This window comes from Protopterus annectens, chromosome 16.part0 (assembly GCF_019279795.1).
Source record: "Protopterus annectens isolate FY-2018-M chromosome 16.part0, PAN1.0, whole genome shotgun sequence".
Taxonomy (NCBI): Eukaryota; Metazoa; Chordata; order Ceratodontiformes; family Protopteridae; genus Protopterus; species Protopterus annectens.
In genome coordinates, this window is record NC_056750.1 from 682798000 (window position 1) to 682816548 (window position 18549).

The 18549-nt window shown below is 42.0% G+C and overlaps 1 protein-coding gene across 1 annotated transcript in view; it reads left to right on the forward strand.

The window, feature by feature from the left end:
- The window catches only part of LOC122790648 (collagen alpha-1(I) chain-like), an 882142-nt gene that overhangs the window by 93257 nt on the left and 770336 nt on the right, over positions 1 to 18549 (forward strand). Inside the window, exon 7 of the mRNA XM_044058172.1 lies at positions 1265 to 1318. Coding sequence (XP_043914107.1) covers positions 1265 to 1318 — 54 coding nt within the window. The remainder of the gene's footprint in view (positions 1 to 1264; positions 1319 to 18549) is intronic.

An 18549-nucleotide genomic window follows, 5' to 3' on the forward strand; every position in this document is an offset into this window, starting at 1 on the left:
GACAAGTGGAGTACCTCAGGATTCAGTCCTGGGACTGCTCTTGTTTGGCATCTACTTCTCTGAAGTACAAGCCAGCACTAAGGGACTCTGGCTAACAAAGTTTGCAGATGATTGCAAACTGGGAGCCATTACTGAATCCCTAAGTGATGTGGATATTCTACAAAAGGGCCTTGCAGAAACAGATGCTTGGTGCCAGAGCCATGGACTCAATCACAATGCAAAGAAATGTATAGTTATCCCCTTTGGGAAAAACCATGTACCCAGGAATTACCACATAAGTGGCAGTACACTAAACACTGAAAGTGTGATAAGGGACTTAGGGACACAGGTTGACAGTGGTCTCACTTTCGATAACCACATAGCCACAACAGTCAGGAAAGCCTTCTATGTGGCACAACTCATCGCTAAGGGCTTTTCATCCAGAAATAAAGGAGGTCATTGTCCCACTGTACTCATCCCTCATTAGACCCATTATAGAATACAACTCCCCATTTGGTATGTACCTCACAAGACATCTGCAACAACTGGAAAGGCCACAGAAATACCTCACTAAAAGAATCACAGGCCTAAAGCCGATGCCGTATGCTGACCATCTAAAAAAACTCCAGCTATACTCTGTCGCATATCGCCTACTTAGAGGTGATCGCTGCTTAACATACAAGGCCATGTCAAACCCAGTGCTGTTGGACATGCTACACAAAGAAATCCCAGTCCCTCAGAGCTACACGCTCCAGGGATCTAAATCTGGTCATCACAATGAACAAAACATGCTGGAGGGATAGGTTCCTGACCCAGAGACACCCCATACTCTGGAATAGACTGTCCATACATGTCGAGCTGAGTGCCTCTTTGTCCCTCTTCAAAAGGAACCTTGACGTTTGGTTGGGAGATAGGAAATTCACCCCGGGGATCACATTAGTCACCCAGCTAGACAGGGGACCAGGGAAGTAAATATTTTGGTTAAAAATAGCCAGGGAATTGATATGGCCTGGCTTGTATAGGCCCTAGGGCTGATAGCCTAGTACCAACCTATGAACTTATAGTTTTGCATGATATTGGTGACACGGAGAGCAAGTTCTGGGGAAAACTTTTCAGCTCTTTGTCTGTACCACATGGCGATAAGAAAGAAGACAGGTTTAAAGCTGTGGGAGTGAGTCTGTCAATTAAAAATGATTTTCCAGGCTAATAAGTAGAAGACAATCAACAGAACATGCATTCATGTATATTCTCTAAATGTTTTTTTTTTCTTGATGCTCTCCTTTAGGGCAAAGATGGACCAGAAGGAATTGGAGGATTTCCTGGTGAAAAAGGTGAAAAGGTAAGGTGTTTTGGTTTTCAAGTCTTTAACTGAGGGCATTTTTAGTTAATGGAGTTCTGCTCTCTTTGTAGAAGCTTTAACTGCTGCACAGGGTGGAATCTAGATATTATAGAGTTCATAGAGTTCATAGATTAGTACTAAGCTAACTGCCCTAGCGAGCCATTTTAAGCTTAGCCAATTATCCCTTGTGAGACTCAAACCCTGCACCTTGTGTTTGTAAGGCAAACACCTTAACCATTAGGCCACCCTCCCAACCCTGACACCAGTACTTCTGCTAGCCATTCATGTAGATTCATCTGTACTTTAACTTCTAAGAAATCAAAGGAAGATTGTTGTCTCCTGTTGTGCATGTCTGGTCTTATCCCAGTTCTGTTAATAAAGGGCTGTAGCAGTATAATTTCCTCTGGCTTTGAAGTCAAAGTACTACTGCATCATTGTCTTTGGTGTCTGCATTCTTATTGCACATAGCATATTGGCTCATTTCTGATTATTCACCTGTAGTTGAAAGCTCTAGAAAGTTGCATGTGTTCTTGAATCACAGCACAGGTTTTGGCTGTGAAATATTTAGACCCAGTGGATATGAAGTAGGGCCATGGCATGTCAGTGCAGACCTCAGGGACCCAGATTTATTCACTGTAGTAGTTTTGTTTTTAGTTCAAAGCAGGTGTGACAGGCACATATGCATACATATTGCACAATGCACACACACACGTGCATATACTTTGTGTGTGTGTGTGTGTGTGTGTGTGTGTGTGTGTGATGGGGGTACATGTACGAGTGTTACCATTGTGGCCATACCTACAAAAAAAAAAAAACTGTCAGTTCCTTTAAATGCCAACTAGAATATGAATTTGTTGTTAAAATGATGATTGTCTTCTGTACAGCTTATGAGATTCATGCTTATCCCCACATTCCACATGCAGTAGTAATAATACTATTGTATCGATGAGTGCCCATATTTTCTGTAGGTTTTTGTCATTAGCAGATCCTGACATCCCTTGTAGAAGTTATAGGTTTACTCTCACTAAGAAATTATTTTCATTGTGACAAGGACTTTTCATAGGCCTCTGACATGGCTGGAGATGAAAGGAATGCCACAGATGTTTGCTTTCTTTAGAACTGAGTTTTGTTCTCATTGGTTGAGTCTGACCAACCACGTAATCCATTCATCTGTTCTTATTGTGGGTGCAAACTAGTGAGACAGGACAAACCTAGCTAGACCTGGACTGCCTAGGCTGTTACCATATACAAGAATTTCACTTCTACATAAAGCTGAATGAAGTTACAAGGGATTAGAAGGCCCTTCAGGAAGGTTTGTTGGGGAGCAAATAAAAAAAATAAAATAAAATAAAACCACTGTTCTTCATTGTTATCATGTAGCTGTCTTCCCCAACTTCACTTTCTTTCAGGGTATCATCTCCATGAAGTAGGTTGCAGTAGGTCTTTTTCCTGGTGAAGACCTTGCTCCCAATTTTCTCTCATGAGGTTGCATTGAAGGCATTGCCAAGGTCTGTCCTGTCTTGCTTTATTATGTCCTTAGCTTGGAAGAATGATGTATACAGTTACTGCCATGCTGCCCATGTACAGGGATCATCCTTTTGCTACTGCCAAAGCCACTCCTCACTAGGGTATCTTAGTAGTAAGTCTGATGTCCTGCATGATTTCTCATGTAATGTCTCGGCAGTGAAATCCCATTAAGGAGTGGTTCTCGAATTCCTTCTGTTATTGGCTGCATTGGTGATCCAGATGGGATCTTCATTGATGGTCGAAATCTAGATCTCGGGAACATTTTAGAATCCATTACAGACTTGTCAGAGGCATTTACTTTACTGATTTATCATTTGTTAACTATGAAAGTGAACTGTTCCAAGAAACTCTTTCAACAGTAACCAAGACCAAAGCCCCCAAACAGGGAAAATGTATGTTAAATGTTTCAAAAACTGTGATCACGTACATAGGATGACCTCTTGGAAGAAGAGTCTCAGTCTGTAGGCCTTGAGTAAGTATAATCCTTTTCCTCCTCGGAAGGGTAGGAAATGAAGTGGCCTTTTTTCAAGGATTAGACATATTGTATTTGTGTTCTGGCTGTTTTACATTCCTTAGTGATGTATGACCATGCTTTATAGGGCACGAATCTTCTTGAAATGCACCTCTGGGTGGTTTCTCAATGCTTGCTACCTATTAAGACCCATTACCTAGTATAACTTCTTCTAAAGCTGCATAACCTCAGGGAAAGTTTATATTTTTAAATGAGGTGGTTCTCCACTTAAAAGGGAATTTCAGAACAAATATCTGTAAACAGCTTGACATATTTTTGTTTTATTTAGTTTGTTTACTGGGATAGTACACTGATTACGATAGACCATTTGCAGGCATAGCCAAGTTGAAAAAATTCACAAAAATAATAAAACAGAACATTCAAAAACGTACAGTAATAACCAAAAGTAGATAATCCTATAAACAACTGGAGCAATATATAATTATTATTAAGAGTAGAAAAACAAATGAGAATAAATTTTAAAAGTGAACATGAGAGAAGCAGCAGTGGAGAACCAAGGGTCAAAGCAGAAGTGATGCAGGTGAGGAGGAAGTTAACTAATGTATGTTTACAGTGGAAAAGCACTTTCATTGAGATTTTTGATAGAAGTGTCTATTGAGTTGTGCTCTGAACGTTGGGAAAAGAGATTTCCTCTCAGCTTATTTCAAAGGTTGAAAGCAGTAATACATTTTTTGTATTTACATCAGAAAATTGAAGAGCAAAAATTATGAATGCAGCATGTCATCATTATACAATGAAGTGATCACTTAGCTCTAGGATACTGCAGTTAAACTTGTGGAAATATTTTACTCAGAGTTCACAGAAGACAAAGATATACCACAGAGTGATGTAGAGAGAGGGTGAGACATGTGCTATGTAGACAGTATACCCAGTGGTTTTATATAAAAAGTCAAGGAAAAAAATAATCTGAGGAAATCACTAGCTTCTGAACACATTCTTACATATGGTAAAGAATAATAGAAGGTATCATTACCTGTACCAGTTCATTATTTGTGTGAGTCACATCAAGCCAAAACAGTTTGACAAATCAGCCTGACAAGTGAACTTTGTAAAACCATGAAGGCAGCAATGCTTATCTAGGATAAGACAGGAGACCTACTTCTTTTAGATATGGAACAGTTTGCCAAAAGAATATCCTGTCTTTATTTTTGTGGCATGAATTGAAGAGAAGAGCAGCGACACTGATTTAAAGAGAAAAGCAGCCAACTTGCTGAAGGACTGACAATGCATACGAATTTTTCTTAAACTTTTGTGATGCATTTAACATTATTGGTCTTGCCTTGCCAACAATATGCAAAGTACAATGCTACTAGAGTTATTTCCTTTACTACACTAAGATGTTTGGATAACGCAGATCTCTGTAGTATATGTCATCAAGGGTATTCATGCAGAAGTAGCAAGTTACTTTTCAATAAATACATATATATTTATATATATATATATATATATATATATATATATATATATATATATGTATATATGCGTGTGTGTGTGTGCGTGCATGCATGTATATGTGTATATATTTTTATCTATAGAGAGAGACAGACAGATGGGTCTATTTCGCAAGACTGAGAGACCAAAACCACAAACATCGAAAGACTGAGGGCAGGATTCAGGAAGGCTTACACGGAGTTCAAGAGTAGTGTAAGCCTCCCGATCCAGGAACAGCCCAAACCTCCGTGTAAGAGACAGCTAACATGTCTCTTACACGGACTGGGCGTGGAAATGCTCAATACCTCATTTGCAGCTGAAAGATATGCAAATGAGGTATTTGAGCGATCCAAGAAGCCTAAACCAGTCCGTGTAACGGACGTGTTAGCTGCAGAAATGTACTCAGCTGACAACTGAGTACATTTCTGCAAAATTGACAACAGAGCTATGTCAGCTCCAAATAAAGGGTGCATATGTTTCATTTAGCATGCCAATGGCCAAATATGTAGCCATTGCCATTAAAAAGTGTTGCAAAACTATAAAAAATAACTTTTTTTTTTTCGTGGGATTTACATGTGTAACTGCAGTGCACACCTGTGCAAACGGGGTGCGCTGCTTAAAACTGAAAACCGAAGCTTTTAAGCCCACAATTGTGGGTTTAATGTATTACATGGAATGACAATGCAGGGACTAGCAGACCAAAAACAATATGGCCTCCGTGTAATGGTTGTCAAGGGGGGGAAGCTCCGTGTAAGACATGTAACTAAGCATTACTAGGCAATCCTTTGTAAATGAGGGTTACAATACTGAATCACACTGCCACATAGGTAATGAGCACTTTCTGAGTAGTGTAAGAGTTATAGAACGGGGAGGAATAGAGTAAGAGGTAGGTGACATCACGGGGGGAATGATAGAAATAAGTGTATCACATTGGAGGGCAGTGTAACGTGACAGATGACAGACAGACATCAAGGAGAGGGATGTGTCCCAACAGAACACTAGGAAAGTCAAGAAATAGAGGGTGCACACTATCCCTACACTCAAACTTTCTTGATATACGTGCATGTGCGCGTGTGCGCGCGTGTAAGGCAGGCTCAACATGTGGGAGCGTGTTGCAAACCGTTTACAACAGTTTGCGCGGGCGTGCACGTGTGTAAGGCTGTGTGCGCGCATTTTAACATGAATCAGCTAATTTCACACCGTGTAAGGATGTGTGCGCGCGTGTAACACCGTGTAAGGATGTGTGCGCGCGTTTAAGTAACTGTGAGCGTGCTTCAGCTGGTGTGCACATTACTCCCCCTGAGGAAACAGAGAGGAAAAAGGAAACAACCAGATTACAGGGAAGCTGCCAGAGGATACTGCTGGAGTTAATTGGTGGAAACAATTGGAAGCAGGCAATTACACAGGCAGACTAGAAGCCCAACCCAGCACTTAAAACACTGCAAACAGCAGTGCAGGGTGTTTCTCACAAGAGATACTGCAAGAAAGTAAACTATCAGAATTGAAAACTGAAAAAAGCTGAACTCAGAGCAGAAATGCTAGGGGCTGCCATAGCTGTTATAATCAGGCATAGGCGAATTGCTGAGGGTGGTGACAATGCAGATGCTGACAGACAACCCAGAGTGAGGAGAAGGAGAAGAGTATACAGGCCCAGGGTCACCTACCATGGGTTACATGAGCTGGAGATAGTAGAGCGCTACAGAGTGGACAGAGACCTTCTGCAGCAAATTGTTGAGCTGTGCAGGCCACGTCTCACACACAGAACCAACAGAGGGGAACCCATCCCAGTGGAAACCAAGGTATGTGTTGGCCTAAGAATACTAGCAACAGGTACCTTCCAGAGACCAACTGGTGATATGATGGGGATATCACAGGCATCAGCCTCCAGGGTACTGCACCAGTTCCTGGATGCCATGTCAGAAAATGTCGGTGATCATGTATATTTCCCCAATGCCCGTGAGGTATTGGCCAGCAATATGCGTCTCTTCCAGCAAATAGCGGGATACCCTGAGGTACTGGGTGCAATAGACTGCACGCACATATGCATCAAAGCACCAGCCGGTGAGCGGGGTAGAGCCTACATTAACCGCAAGGGATTCCCCTCCATCAACTGCCAGGTCGTGTGTGATGCCCAGGGCATAATAATGAATGTGTGTGCTGGCTGCCCTGGGAGCTACCACGATTCCCACATCTGGCATCTGACGCAGCTGTACCAATCATTTGCCATTGGGGACTTCCCACATGGACACCTAGTGGGGGATGCAGGTTATGCACTTGAGCCGTGGCTGATGACACCCATCAGAAATGCACACACACCTGAACAGGAACGCCATAATGAGGCACACGCACAAACACGTAATGTCATAGAGCGTGTGTTTGGGCTGCTCAAGTCACGGTTCCGGTGTCTGGACACATCTGGTGGAGCCTTGCAGTACACACCAACTACATGTACCCAAATGATCATGATATGTGCTATGCTACATAATATGATCCTGCGGAAACAGCTGCAGCAGGACCAGCATAGGGCTGGGCCAAACATACCCCCACCATTGCCAAGGCCACCACAGGCAGAGGGTGACTCAGAGGAGGAACAACCTGACCTTGCCCCAGTAGGCAGAAGGAGGCGTGCCCAGTATGCCCTGGCCTTGGCAAAGAGGCAACGCATAGCACATACACTTGGTCAGTAGGAACACTGGGACTGATACCCGCTCTGACTCACTCATATAGTAACAGGGATGCCTAACATGACACAACTTGCTTCCAAACATTTACAGGGAGTGTAGTATGTGCATCCGACAGAGGCAGCCTTGCAGCACCACCTGAGGCATGAATGCCATGTGTTAAGTAATGTAACACCATGTACCATATGCACACCTGAGGACCCTGACTAACATCCACCCTCACCAATCATAAACCACAAAAACACAAACCCACCTTCATAGGTACCACAAGGGATAGGAACCTAGATGTAATGCTACCCAAAGCCAGAAGTATAAACAGCAAGATGCGTGCAGTGTAAATGCACACAGTATAGAGAATGTAGATATCAGTGCTGTAATAGAAAACTGGGTGAAAGCCCAAATCAGCACCCTAACACTACCAGGTCACACCTCATACAGTGATGTACATGTGCAAAAACATGGAACAAGCTACAAAACGAGGGTGACTAGCAATAAATGTCATGGATAACCACACCCCCATGTTGGTACCACAACAAGAAGCAACATGGATTAGCCATGGTCAAATACCAATGGCTAAAACTGCCTACTACTATATAGTTTACTGCAGACCACTGTCCTAATAGCAGGAACCGCACCAGGCCTATGTTCATAGGTTCATAGGTTCATACTAGGCTATCTGCCCTTGGGCATTTATAAGCCTAGCCCAGAGTTTTGTGGCTTCCGCCACCCCTTCAGTTTGAAGGATAATATGCCCATTATTTTGCTGTGCCTCTGTCAAGCAGTGACACTGAGGTTATCCCTGGGGTATACCTGTGATCTCCCATCCATTGGTCAAGATTTCTCTTGAACAAAGCCAGCGAGGTGCTCAGCCTCACATGTACCAGGATGTTGTTCCACAGCATAGGGAGTCTCTGGGTGATGAATCTGTCCCTCCAGCATGTCCTATTAATAGCCGTGTTGAGGTTTAAGTCTCTTGCCCTTGTAGTTCTGATGGATTTAGAGGTTCTGAGGTGAAGCATGTTCATTAATTCCGGGTTGGACATGGCCTTGTATGTCAGGCACAGGTCACCTCTGAGCAGGCAGTGGCGACTGAATAGAGCTGGAGTTCCTTCAGTCGGGCAGCATAAGACATATTTTTGAGACCCTTTATCCTTCTGGTGAGGAATTTTTGGGGCCTTTCCAATTGCTGCAGGTGTCGGGTCAGCTACATTCAGAATGGGGCATTGTACTCAATCATTGGTTTGATGAGTGATGAGTACAGGGGAACAATGACCTCCCTTGATCTAGATGTGAATCCCTGCATGATCAGGTGGGCAGTGTAGAAGGTCTTCCTAACTACTTTGGCAATGTGAGTGTCAAACGAAAGGTTACTGTCAACCTGGGTGCCCAGATCCCTGATAACCTCTTCTGTGCTTAGAGGATTGCCACCTATATGGGAACTAGGGGTAACCTTGTTTTTCCCGAAGGGTATGACTACGCATTGTTTAGCGTTTAACTTTAGGCCATGGCTCTGGCAGCAGTTATCCGTTTCTATGAGACCCTTCTGAAGGATGTCTGTGTCAGATGGGTTTTCAACTATGGTTCCCAGTTTGCAGTCATCTGCAAACATTTTGTCAGCCATAATCCTCCTGTGTTTGCTTGTACTTCTGAAAAGTAGATGCCGAACAAAAGTGGGCCCAGGACTGAGCCCTGTGGGACACCACTTGTGACAGGCTTGGAGTGTGACATGGCGCCAGCAAATCTGACCCTGTGGGTTCTGTCACTTAGCCAGTTTGCAACCCATCTTGTGACATATGGGTTTACATTTAAGCTGGTGAGTTTTTCAATGATACCCGAGTGGGGTATTGTGTCGAAAGCCTTTGCCAGGTCAAGGTAGGCTGTGTGGACTGCCTTGCCCTCGTCAATGGCCTTGGTGACTGTTTCGAAAAAGTCAACCAAGTTTAAAAGGCATGATCTGCCCTTGACAAAGCCAAACTGGGTTGGATCCAAAGTCTGCAAGTCCCCTATGTCTTAATTTATGAGTTCCAGTATGATCCTCTCCATAGCTTTGCAGACCAGGCTTGTCAAGCTGAAGGGACGGTAGTTTCTGGGGTCGGTGGAGGCACCTCCTTTGTGAAGTGGGACCACCATTGCTGTACGCCTCTCCTTGGGTACGTATCCTGAGGTGAGGCTAAGATTAAACAGCTGCCCTAACTGCGGGTTTAATTCCTCATTGAGTTCGTGGAGCACACAACCGGGGACACCATCTGGTCCCATGGATGCTGTGTTTTTCGCCTTGGATAGAGCAGTTCTCACCTGAGCATTTGAGATGTTTGGGGGGCTACAATCCTCTGGTACAGATATCTCTCCTTTTGGGGGGAGGGAAATCTGCACTGAACCTGTCAGCCAGTATGTTGGCAATGTCTGTAGGTTCAGTGATCTTTACATCATTTTGAACTAATTCTGAGCATATCTGGGAGTTTCCTCCCAGGTTTCTAACATAGCTAAAAAAGACCTTATGATTGTCTTTTGAGTCCTTAGCGAGTTTTCTCTCAAAATTTGCCTTGGATGATTTTATGGGAGATCTCAGTTTTTTACTTATAATGAGCAGGGGTGTCTTCCCTTCTACGGATTCTGCTCTATCTTGTAGTAGCTCCTTCCTTGTGTTGTAGAGCTTGTTTATGGCTGGGGTCCACCAGACTGGACGCTTGCCTTTGGTACAAAGAGTCTTTGTTTTGTTTGGGATTGCCTGATCCATGCAGTCCTGGAGGTGCTGGTAGAAGGCATTTGTAAGTGATTCAGCGGCTTGGGTAATGGTTTCCGCTGGCTTGGGGGCCTTGAAAGAGACCACACCAGTCTTTAGAAGTGTGAAGTCGGCTTTTGAGAAGTTCTTCACTGTGATCTTTTTTATCTGGGGTGGGGGCGGGATGTGGACTTCCAGTGAGATTAGTTTATGATCTGATCTCACCAATTATGGGTATACTTCTGGTGTTGAACCTTGTGACCCCATGTTCGTGATGATGAGATCTAGTATGTTGTCTCCTCTTGTGGGGATGGTGACTAGTTGTTCCATGGCATTTGAGTTTATGAACTCTAGGAACCTTTGGGCTAGAGTGTTGGGGCTTGAGTAGTGATCCCAGTCTATATTTGGATAGTTGAAATCACCCAGTATGATGGTGTTTGGAGATACATTTATCCCCTCCAGTGTTTTCAGGAAAACTGTGTGAGGTTCCTGAGTTTGAGAGGGTGGCCTGTAACATGCTACAAACTGCAGAGCAGTCTTGCCTACGGTTAATTGCACCTGGATGGTCTCCGATGCATTGTGCGTTGCCACCAACCTTGAGGTGAGGGTGTCCTTGATGAATATGGACACCCACCCTCCTTTCTTAGTGCTGTCTGGATTTTGGGGCCGGAACGCATGATATGAGGTAACACCTGATAGTGCCGGGGTGCTGTCAGGAGCCTTGAACCAGGTTTCAGTCACAGCACAGACATCGATGTTCTCCATACTGAGAAGGGCTTCGAGTGCGTGCATCTTAAGGTTGAGACTTCTGGCATTGAGCAGCATTACCCTTACTTTTTTCCCTTTTATGTGTTCTAGGGTGGTAGGTTTAGAATCTGAGCCTTGCCTAAAAAAGGCACAATGGGGGTGGCAAGAGCTTTAGCCAAAATCCAGAAGCCCGGGGGTGACAGGTGCAAGCCGTCCCTTGCAAATCAGCATGGCTTGTCCAGCATGTCATCCCAGGCAGACAGACATTGGATCCCCTTTGAATGACACCATAGTTTAAGCCAATTATTACAGCTGATTATCTTGTCTCTGTATTGTGGCATCATTCTTGGTGAAGGTAGGATACTGCTCAAGGTCAGGGTCATACCTGCCTGGGCTACATAATCAGAGAGCTCCTCTATGTCTCTTTTCATGTAGTCCAGGGAGGTATGTCTCAGGTCGTTCACACCACCATGGACAATGACCGAGTCATACTTGTACTTGCAGTTGAGTGACCTAAGTGCTTGCATTATGTGGTGGATTCCAGCGCCCGATAGGCAGCTTACTGTGACCTTCTCCTTACTCAATCTGGTGAGCGGGATGTCAGTGTGTCTGACTATGGAGTCACCTATGACGAGTGTGTCTGGCATTGTGTTTGGCCTTAAGGGCTGTGACTGTTTGGCATACTGACTCTGTGGTCTATGTGTTGCATGTGCTGTGCCCTGTGATGGCATTTGTTTGGGTGTCTGCTTTGGTGGCCTCTGCTGTTTTGGTAGATTTCTGATCAGAGCCTCCGAGTATGTCTTTGTGTGTTTATGTGTATGATTTGAAGTTGTGATAGTGCTATGTGAGACTGGGTTTGTGGTGTGTGTGGTTACCTTCTCCTCCTCTCTGGTCTTGCCAGTCCTATGTTGAGAGAGCTCAGCCTCCAGTTTGGCTATATAGTTGCATCTCTCGCATGTATTTGTGTTTTGTGGGAGAAGGAGAGGGTTGTCTGTGTACATGAGGCAATTGTAACATTGCCTCAATATTCCCAGGTTCACCAGCTCAACAGGAGAGGACACTAGCAACTGATCCCTTGACATACTAGAAGGAATAGACAAAAAATGTTGGAATACAGGAAGATATCAAGCCCCCCCAAACCACATTATATTGCTTGATTGACAATACCTACGCATACACCATAGTTTCATAGTTTCATAGTTTACTACTAGGCTATCTGCCCTAGTGCATTTATAAGCCTAGCCATAGTGATGTGGCTATTGCCACCCCTTATAGTGGTAATAAGTGTACAGAATAGATTCCGAATATTGTGCCTCTGACTTAGTAGTGACACATTATGACCCCCTTACATAATCGAATAACTTTACTGTGCCTCTGTCTAGTAGTGACACAGGGAGGACCCCTGGGGTAAACCTACAATCTCACATCCAGTTGTCCAGATTTCTCTTGAAGAGAGTCAGTGATGGACTCTGTCTAACATGAACTGTGAGAAGCCTCTGAGTTATGACTCTGTCCCTCCAGCATGTCCTATACATGTATGTGCTGAGGTTCAAATCTTTAGCTCTCATGGTTCTGGTGGATTTGGATTGCTTGCAGTGGAGCATGTCCACCAAATCCTGATTGGACATGGTCTTGTATGTCAGGCATAGGTCACCTGTAAGTATGCGGTATGCCACTGAATAAAGCTGGATTTCCTTTAGTCTGGAAGCATATGACATGTGTTGTAGACCCCTGATCTTCTTGGTAAGGTACTTTTGGGGTCTCTCCAGCTGTTGCAAGTGCTGGGTGAGGTACATGCCAAATGGGGCTTTGTATGCAATCATGGGCCTGATAAGGGAGAAGTATAGTGGTACAATGACCTCCTTTGATATGGATGGAAAACCCTTCATGATAAGGTGGGCAAGATAGAAAGTCTTCCTAACCACTTTGGCAACATGGGTGTCAAACGAGATGTCACTATCTACATGTGTCCCCAGGTGTCTGATTTGTTTTCTGTGCTCAGTGGGTTGCTGTCTATGTATTGATTTGTGGGTACTTTGTTCCTCCCAAAGGGGATGACTACACATCAGTTGCATTCAGTTTCAGGCCATGATTCCGGCACCAGCTATCTGTCTTTGTGACGGCATTCTGTAGGATGTGTGTGCCGGCTGATGTATTCACTATGGTGCCTAGGTTGCAGTCATCTGCAAACTTTGTCAGCCACAACCCTCCTATGTTTGCTTTCACATCTGAAAAGTAAATGCCAAATAAGAGGGGTCCCAGGACAGATCCCTGTGGGACACCACTTGTGACTGGCTTTGAATCTGACAAGGCACCTGCAATGTCGACTTTATGGGTTCTGTTTCTTAGCCATTTTGCAACCTATCCTGTGACATATGGTGTTATATTTCAGCTGTTGAGCTTGTCTATGATGCCTGAGTGGGGTATTGTGTCAAAGGCCTTAGCCAAGTGCAGGTAGGCTGTGTGGACCGCGTAGCCCTCATCAATGGCCCTACTGACAGTTTCAAACTAGTCAACGAGGTGCAAAAGGCAGGATCTGCCCTGTACAAAGCTGAACTGGGTGGGATCAAGGGTCTGTAGGTCACCAATGTCTCTGTTTAAGAGCTCCATAATGACTCTTCCCATAGCTTTGCAGACAAGGCTGGTTAAGCTTATGTGGTGGTAGTTGCCAGGGTCTGTGGAGGCATCTCCTTTGTGGAGTGGGACCACTGTTGCTGTACGCCAGTGTTCAGGTACATATCCTGTAGCAAGGCTAAGGTTAAATAGCATTTGTATATACGGGTTTAGCTCCTTCTGGAGTTCACATAGCATGCAACTGGGGATACCAACAGGTCCCATTGATGCTGTGTACTTGTCTTTGCTGAGTGCGGCTCTCACATGGACATCCGAGATGACAGTGAGGTTACATTCAGCTGTGATAACTATCTTCCTTTGGGGGTGAGGGAGGGGGAAAATTCAACTGAACCTGTCTGCCAGAATGTTGCCAATATCTGTCAGGTCACTGAAATATATGTTGTTGTGTACCAACTCTGAGCATATCTGAGGGTTCCCACCCAGGTTTCTGACATAACTGAAGAAGGCAGTGTGGTTATCTTCATTGTCTTTGGTGATTTATGTCTCCAAGTTGACCTTGGATGTCTTTATGAGAGAATGTAGCTTTTTACTAGTGCTGATCACAGCTGCCTTCCCTTTAGGAGATGTAGCTCTGTCTTGCATTAGTATCCTTCATCTGTTATACAGTTTGTTTATGGCTGGGGTCCACCAGACAGGCCACTTTCCCTTGGTGGAGAGGGTCTTGTTTTTATTTGTGATTGCATGGTCCATGCTTTCTCGGAGATGTCCGTAGAAAGCGTCTGTGAAGGAGTTACCATTGTGTGTTGTGGTTTCCACTGGCCCAGTGGGCTTAACGGATACCATCTCAGTCCGAAGAAGTGTGAAGTCAGCTTTTGAGATGTTTGTCACTATACTCTTTGTATTATAAAAAAACAAACGAACTGGAAGCGAAAAATGAAGGCAACAACCTTCAAAGTTTATTATAAACTTGAAGTAAATACACAGCAAATCCACGCTAGCACCAAATGGATCAACGCTTTCACAACATAAGCGTTTTTGTCACAGATGGACTTCATCAGATAAAAACAAATATTCACAGTTAACCTTTTATATCAATTTAAAAACAAGGAACCAATCGTATTTGTGTAATCACTATAAACCTTCAAATCACATAACAGTCTCAATTAAATTTGCTCTCCATTTTAAATTCATCAATATTCATTTTAAATAAGTAAAAATTAAATACATATAATCAAACAAATAAATATATGAATAAATACTTTCCAATAAATTTATAAAATATTATTTAAAATTTTTGTTACATTTAAAATTCATTCAAATAGTATGTAGGTAAGATGAAATAAAATCTATTAGTATAAACCTGGTACTTTGTATTATGGATATTTTGTGTAGACAATAGTGACATCTCCTGACCAAATAGGTTATTGCAACCTTTTGTTCATGTTTTTTCAGCCCTTATTTTTAAAGGGGGTTGGATGGATATATATTCATTTAAACCTGTTTTTTTGTTTGCCTCTAAAGCCACTTGCCACCATAGTTCTTTATAGGCTATTATTTCTTCCCAGGGGCCCCCTCTATTATCACTTACTACTTGATCCAAAACAAAAAATTGAAATTTGGATCCTATACAAACCTTAGAATGCCTAAAAATCGCATTTGTTTCCTTTTCTTTCTTAACATCATACATGTGTTCATATATTCTTTTCTTCAGTGTCCTTTCCGTCTTTCCAACATAATATGATGGACATTCCCCACATGTAGCCAAATACACAAGCCTCCTTGATTCACAATTATAATATGCCTTACTTTTTAACCATCTTTTCCTGCCTTCAAGGTATATTTTTTCTTTGTTCGAGACATAATCACATTGTCTACACCTACCACATTTAAAAGTTCCAGTTTTTGTTCTGGCTCCTAGTTCTTTTTTCTTATCGGTATCAGTATTATTTTCTAAAAATCCTTTTATACTAGTAGTATTTTTAAATATAACTTTGGGCATATATATGGGTAACCCTTCCAAATCCGTAAGGTTTTTGAATCTCTCCCACTCTCTCTGGAATATTGTCTTTACATTCTTGTTTAGTGAATTGTATTCTAGAATCAGTGATTGTTGGAAATTTTCATCTTTTCTTTTTTCTATCACTTTCATTTCATGACTCGACCCAAATATAGGTTTAAACCTATCACTTCTACCCTTTTCCACTTCTATTCTCAAAGTTTCAATAAATTTCCTTGGATATGCTCTCTCAAGAAACATTTTTTGCAACAAATCACACTCTGTTACAAATTTGTCATCATTACTGGTCATTCTCGACCCTCTTACAAACTGCCCTTTCACAAGGTTCTTTTTGCAGTATAATGGATGGGCACTTTTAAAGTGCAAAAAGGAATTCACATAGGTTGGTTTCCTATAAACACTTGTTTCAAAAGTTTTATCTTCTAAAGTTATTTCTACATCTAAATATTGAATACTAGTTTTGGAATAATTATATGTAAATTTTAAAAAATCTGTAGTTTCTTCCATATATTTAATAAACTCTTCTAGTATATCTATGCCCCCAATCCAAAATATAATGATGTCGTCAAGAAATCTTTTATATAATGTCCAATACTTCACATATTTTGATCCCATAATATACTTCTCTTCCCAGTTTGCTAGGACTAAGTTAGCAAAGGTAGGTGCACAGGCCGCAACCATTGCTACTCCTTGCAATTGCCGAAAATATTCCCCATTGAAAATAAAGAAATTGTTTTTTAATACTAAATCCATTAAGCCTGTGCACACTACCTTTTCTTCATGGGTCAATTTACTATCACCAAATATTTCTTCTTCGAACATCATAATCCCAGACTCATAGGGTATGCAGCCAAACAAATCGATAATATCTATCGTAACAAAAGTTAGTTCTTCATGATATAAATTAATATTCAAAATACTCAAAAGGTCCCATGAATCTTTCAAAATTGCTTGTTTTTGTAGCCATATATGTTTGGTTTTCACGTCCACATATTTAGCTAAAGAATTAGTTTTAGACCCACCTGCTGAGACGATGGGTCTCAGTGGTGGGTCCAAGCTATTTTTGTGGATTTTCGGGATACCATATATAACTGGTATTTTAGGCTTTACCTTCTTCAAAAAGGTTAACGTCTTAATATTAATGAGGTTTTCATTCATCATATCTTCCAAAATACCATCAATTTTGTGATAGGCCATATCAATTTCATTCCTAGAGACCTCCCCGTATTTTGTCCCATTTCTTAATATTTCATTCATTTTTCCTTCATATGTAATCACATCCATCACCACAACTCCCCCACCCTTATCGGGTTTCATGACCCTAATATTTTTATTAATTTTCAACTCTTCTAGTATTAAATGCTCCTGAGGGTGGATATTGTTGTAAGTTTTGTGATATCTCATACATCTCTCTTTTCTTTTAATTTCTCTTTCCATAATACTTTCAAAATTCTTTAACTGAATGTGTATAGGTGGATTGAAAACAGATTTTTTGACTAATGAGTTTTCATATGTAACATTCCCTTTTCTTTTTGCTTGAACATCCATACCTTCTTTATGAAATAACAATTGCAAATTCATCTTCCTAAGAAAAAGTTTCATATCTATAAGGGTTTGTGTAGAATTACCTTTTACAAGTGGAATAAACTTAAAACCCTTTTCCATTAGTTTGAAGTGCTGAACATTTAACACCAAACTACTAAAGTTATATATGGTTAACCCTCCTAAAGTATTTTTGTTCTCTTCTACCTCTATATTGTTGTCCATTCTGTTTTCTATTGGGTGGGGGGGTCCCTATTGCCGGTATCTCCCCTTCTCCCCCCCCCCCCCCATTGTTGAAAATTTCCTTGCTGTCTTCTTTCCTGCCAATTCCCTCTCCCAGACCTTTCTAGGGGGGGGGATTCAACATCATATTCATTTTCCATCCATTCAAAACCTTCCTCATTGTCTTTATTTTGTTCAAATGTTTTTTTATAATTATTATTATATTTATAATTATAATACTGATACCTATAACCCGTCAGTTTGGGATAACTAACTTGATTTTCATAGTCCTGTATATCCCTCCTTAATTTGTCCATTTTCCTATTAACTAAAAGTTTACATTTCTTATCTATTTCATCTTTTATTTTAAAATATTCTTGCCTTTCTTCTTTTATTTCAAAAATCTCTTTGTATACTCTTTGTATTATACTAGCACTAACACAAGTGTAGACAATTTCCCAGAATGTATCAAACAAAATGGACATGCAAAATGTAACACTTCCACAAGAGGGGTAAGCATACTGGATGTGATAATCAGAAATATGTGTACTGGATGTCAAGATGAGAAGTGTATCCCTCACTGGTAAGACCAGACCATAGAGTAATCACACTGTAGTTACACATCCCGACCCCAGTCCCTGGCCAGATTACCACAGTGAAACACATGTATAAAGCATAGCTTGCACTCCTACAAACCAATGTGGAAGCCATGAAAAGCCCTGTGCAGGTCCAGAATATGGGACACACTGCAGAACATGTTATACAGGCATACCATGAACACAGCCAAGAGTGCTTGGAGTCTGCAATCACAAACAACAAGACACAATGCCATACACCCAGGCATCTGGCATGCTGGACTCCAGCAATTACTAAACCATTGAAGAGAATGAGGAAGCTACCACATGATAGATCAAACATAAAAAGTGAAGTAATCAGTGATCACTAGTATGGCAATAAAATGTGTCCACACATACAATCCACTAAGGCCAGGCAAAACAAGTAGAATCTGTGAATCCAGTGGCAATGTGACACCTGTCCCAAGTACACACACAACAACTCACCCCAATAAATACAAATGTATGTGATAGACGCAACCAGGTAGCCAAACCGGAGCCTGAGCACCCCCAAATCAGTAGTGTCAAAACTAGTCAGGAGGACAAGGTAAGCACATACACCACAAACCCAGTCCCACATAGACCTACAACGACTGTAAACCAAACACATAAACACAAAAAC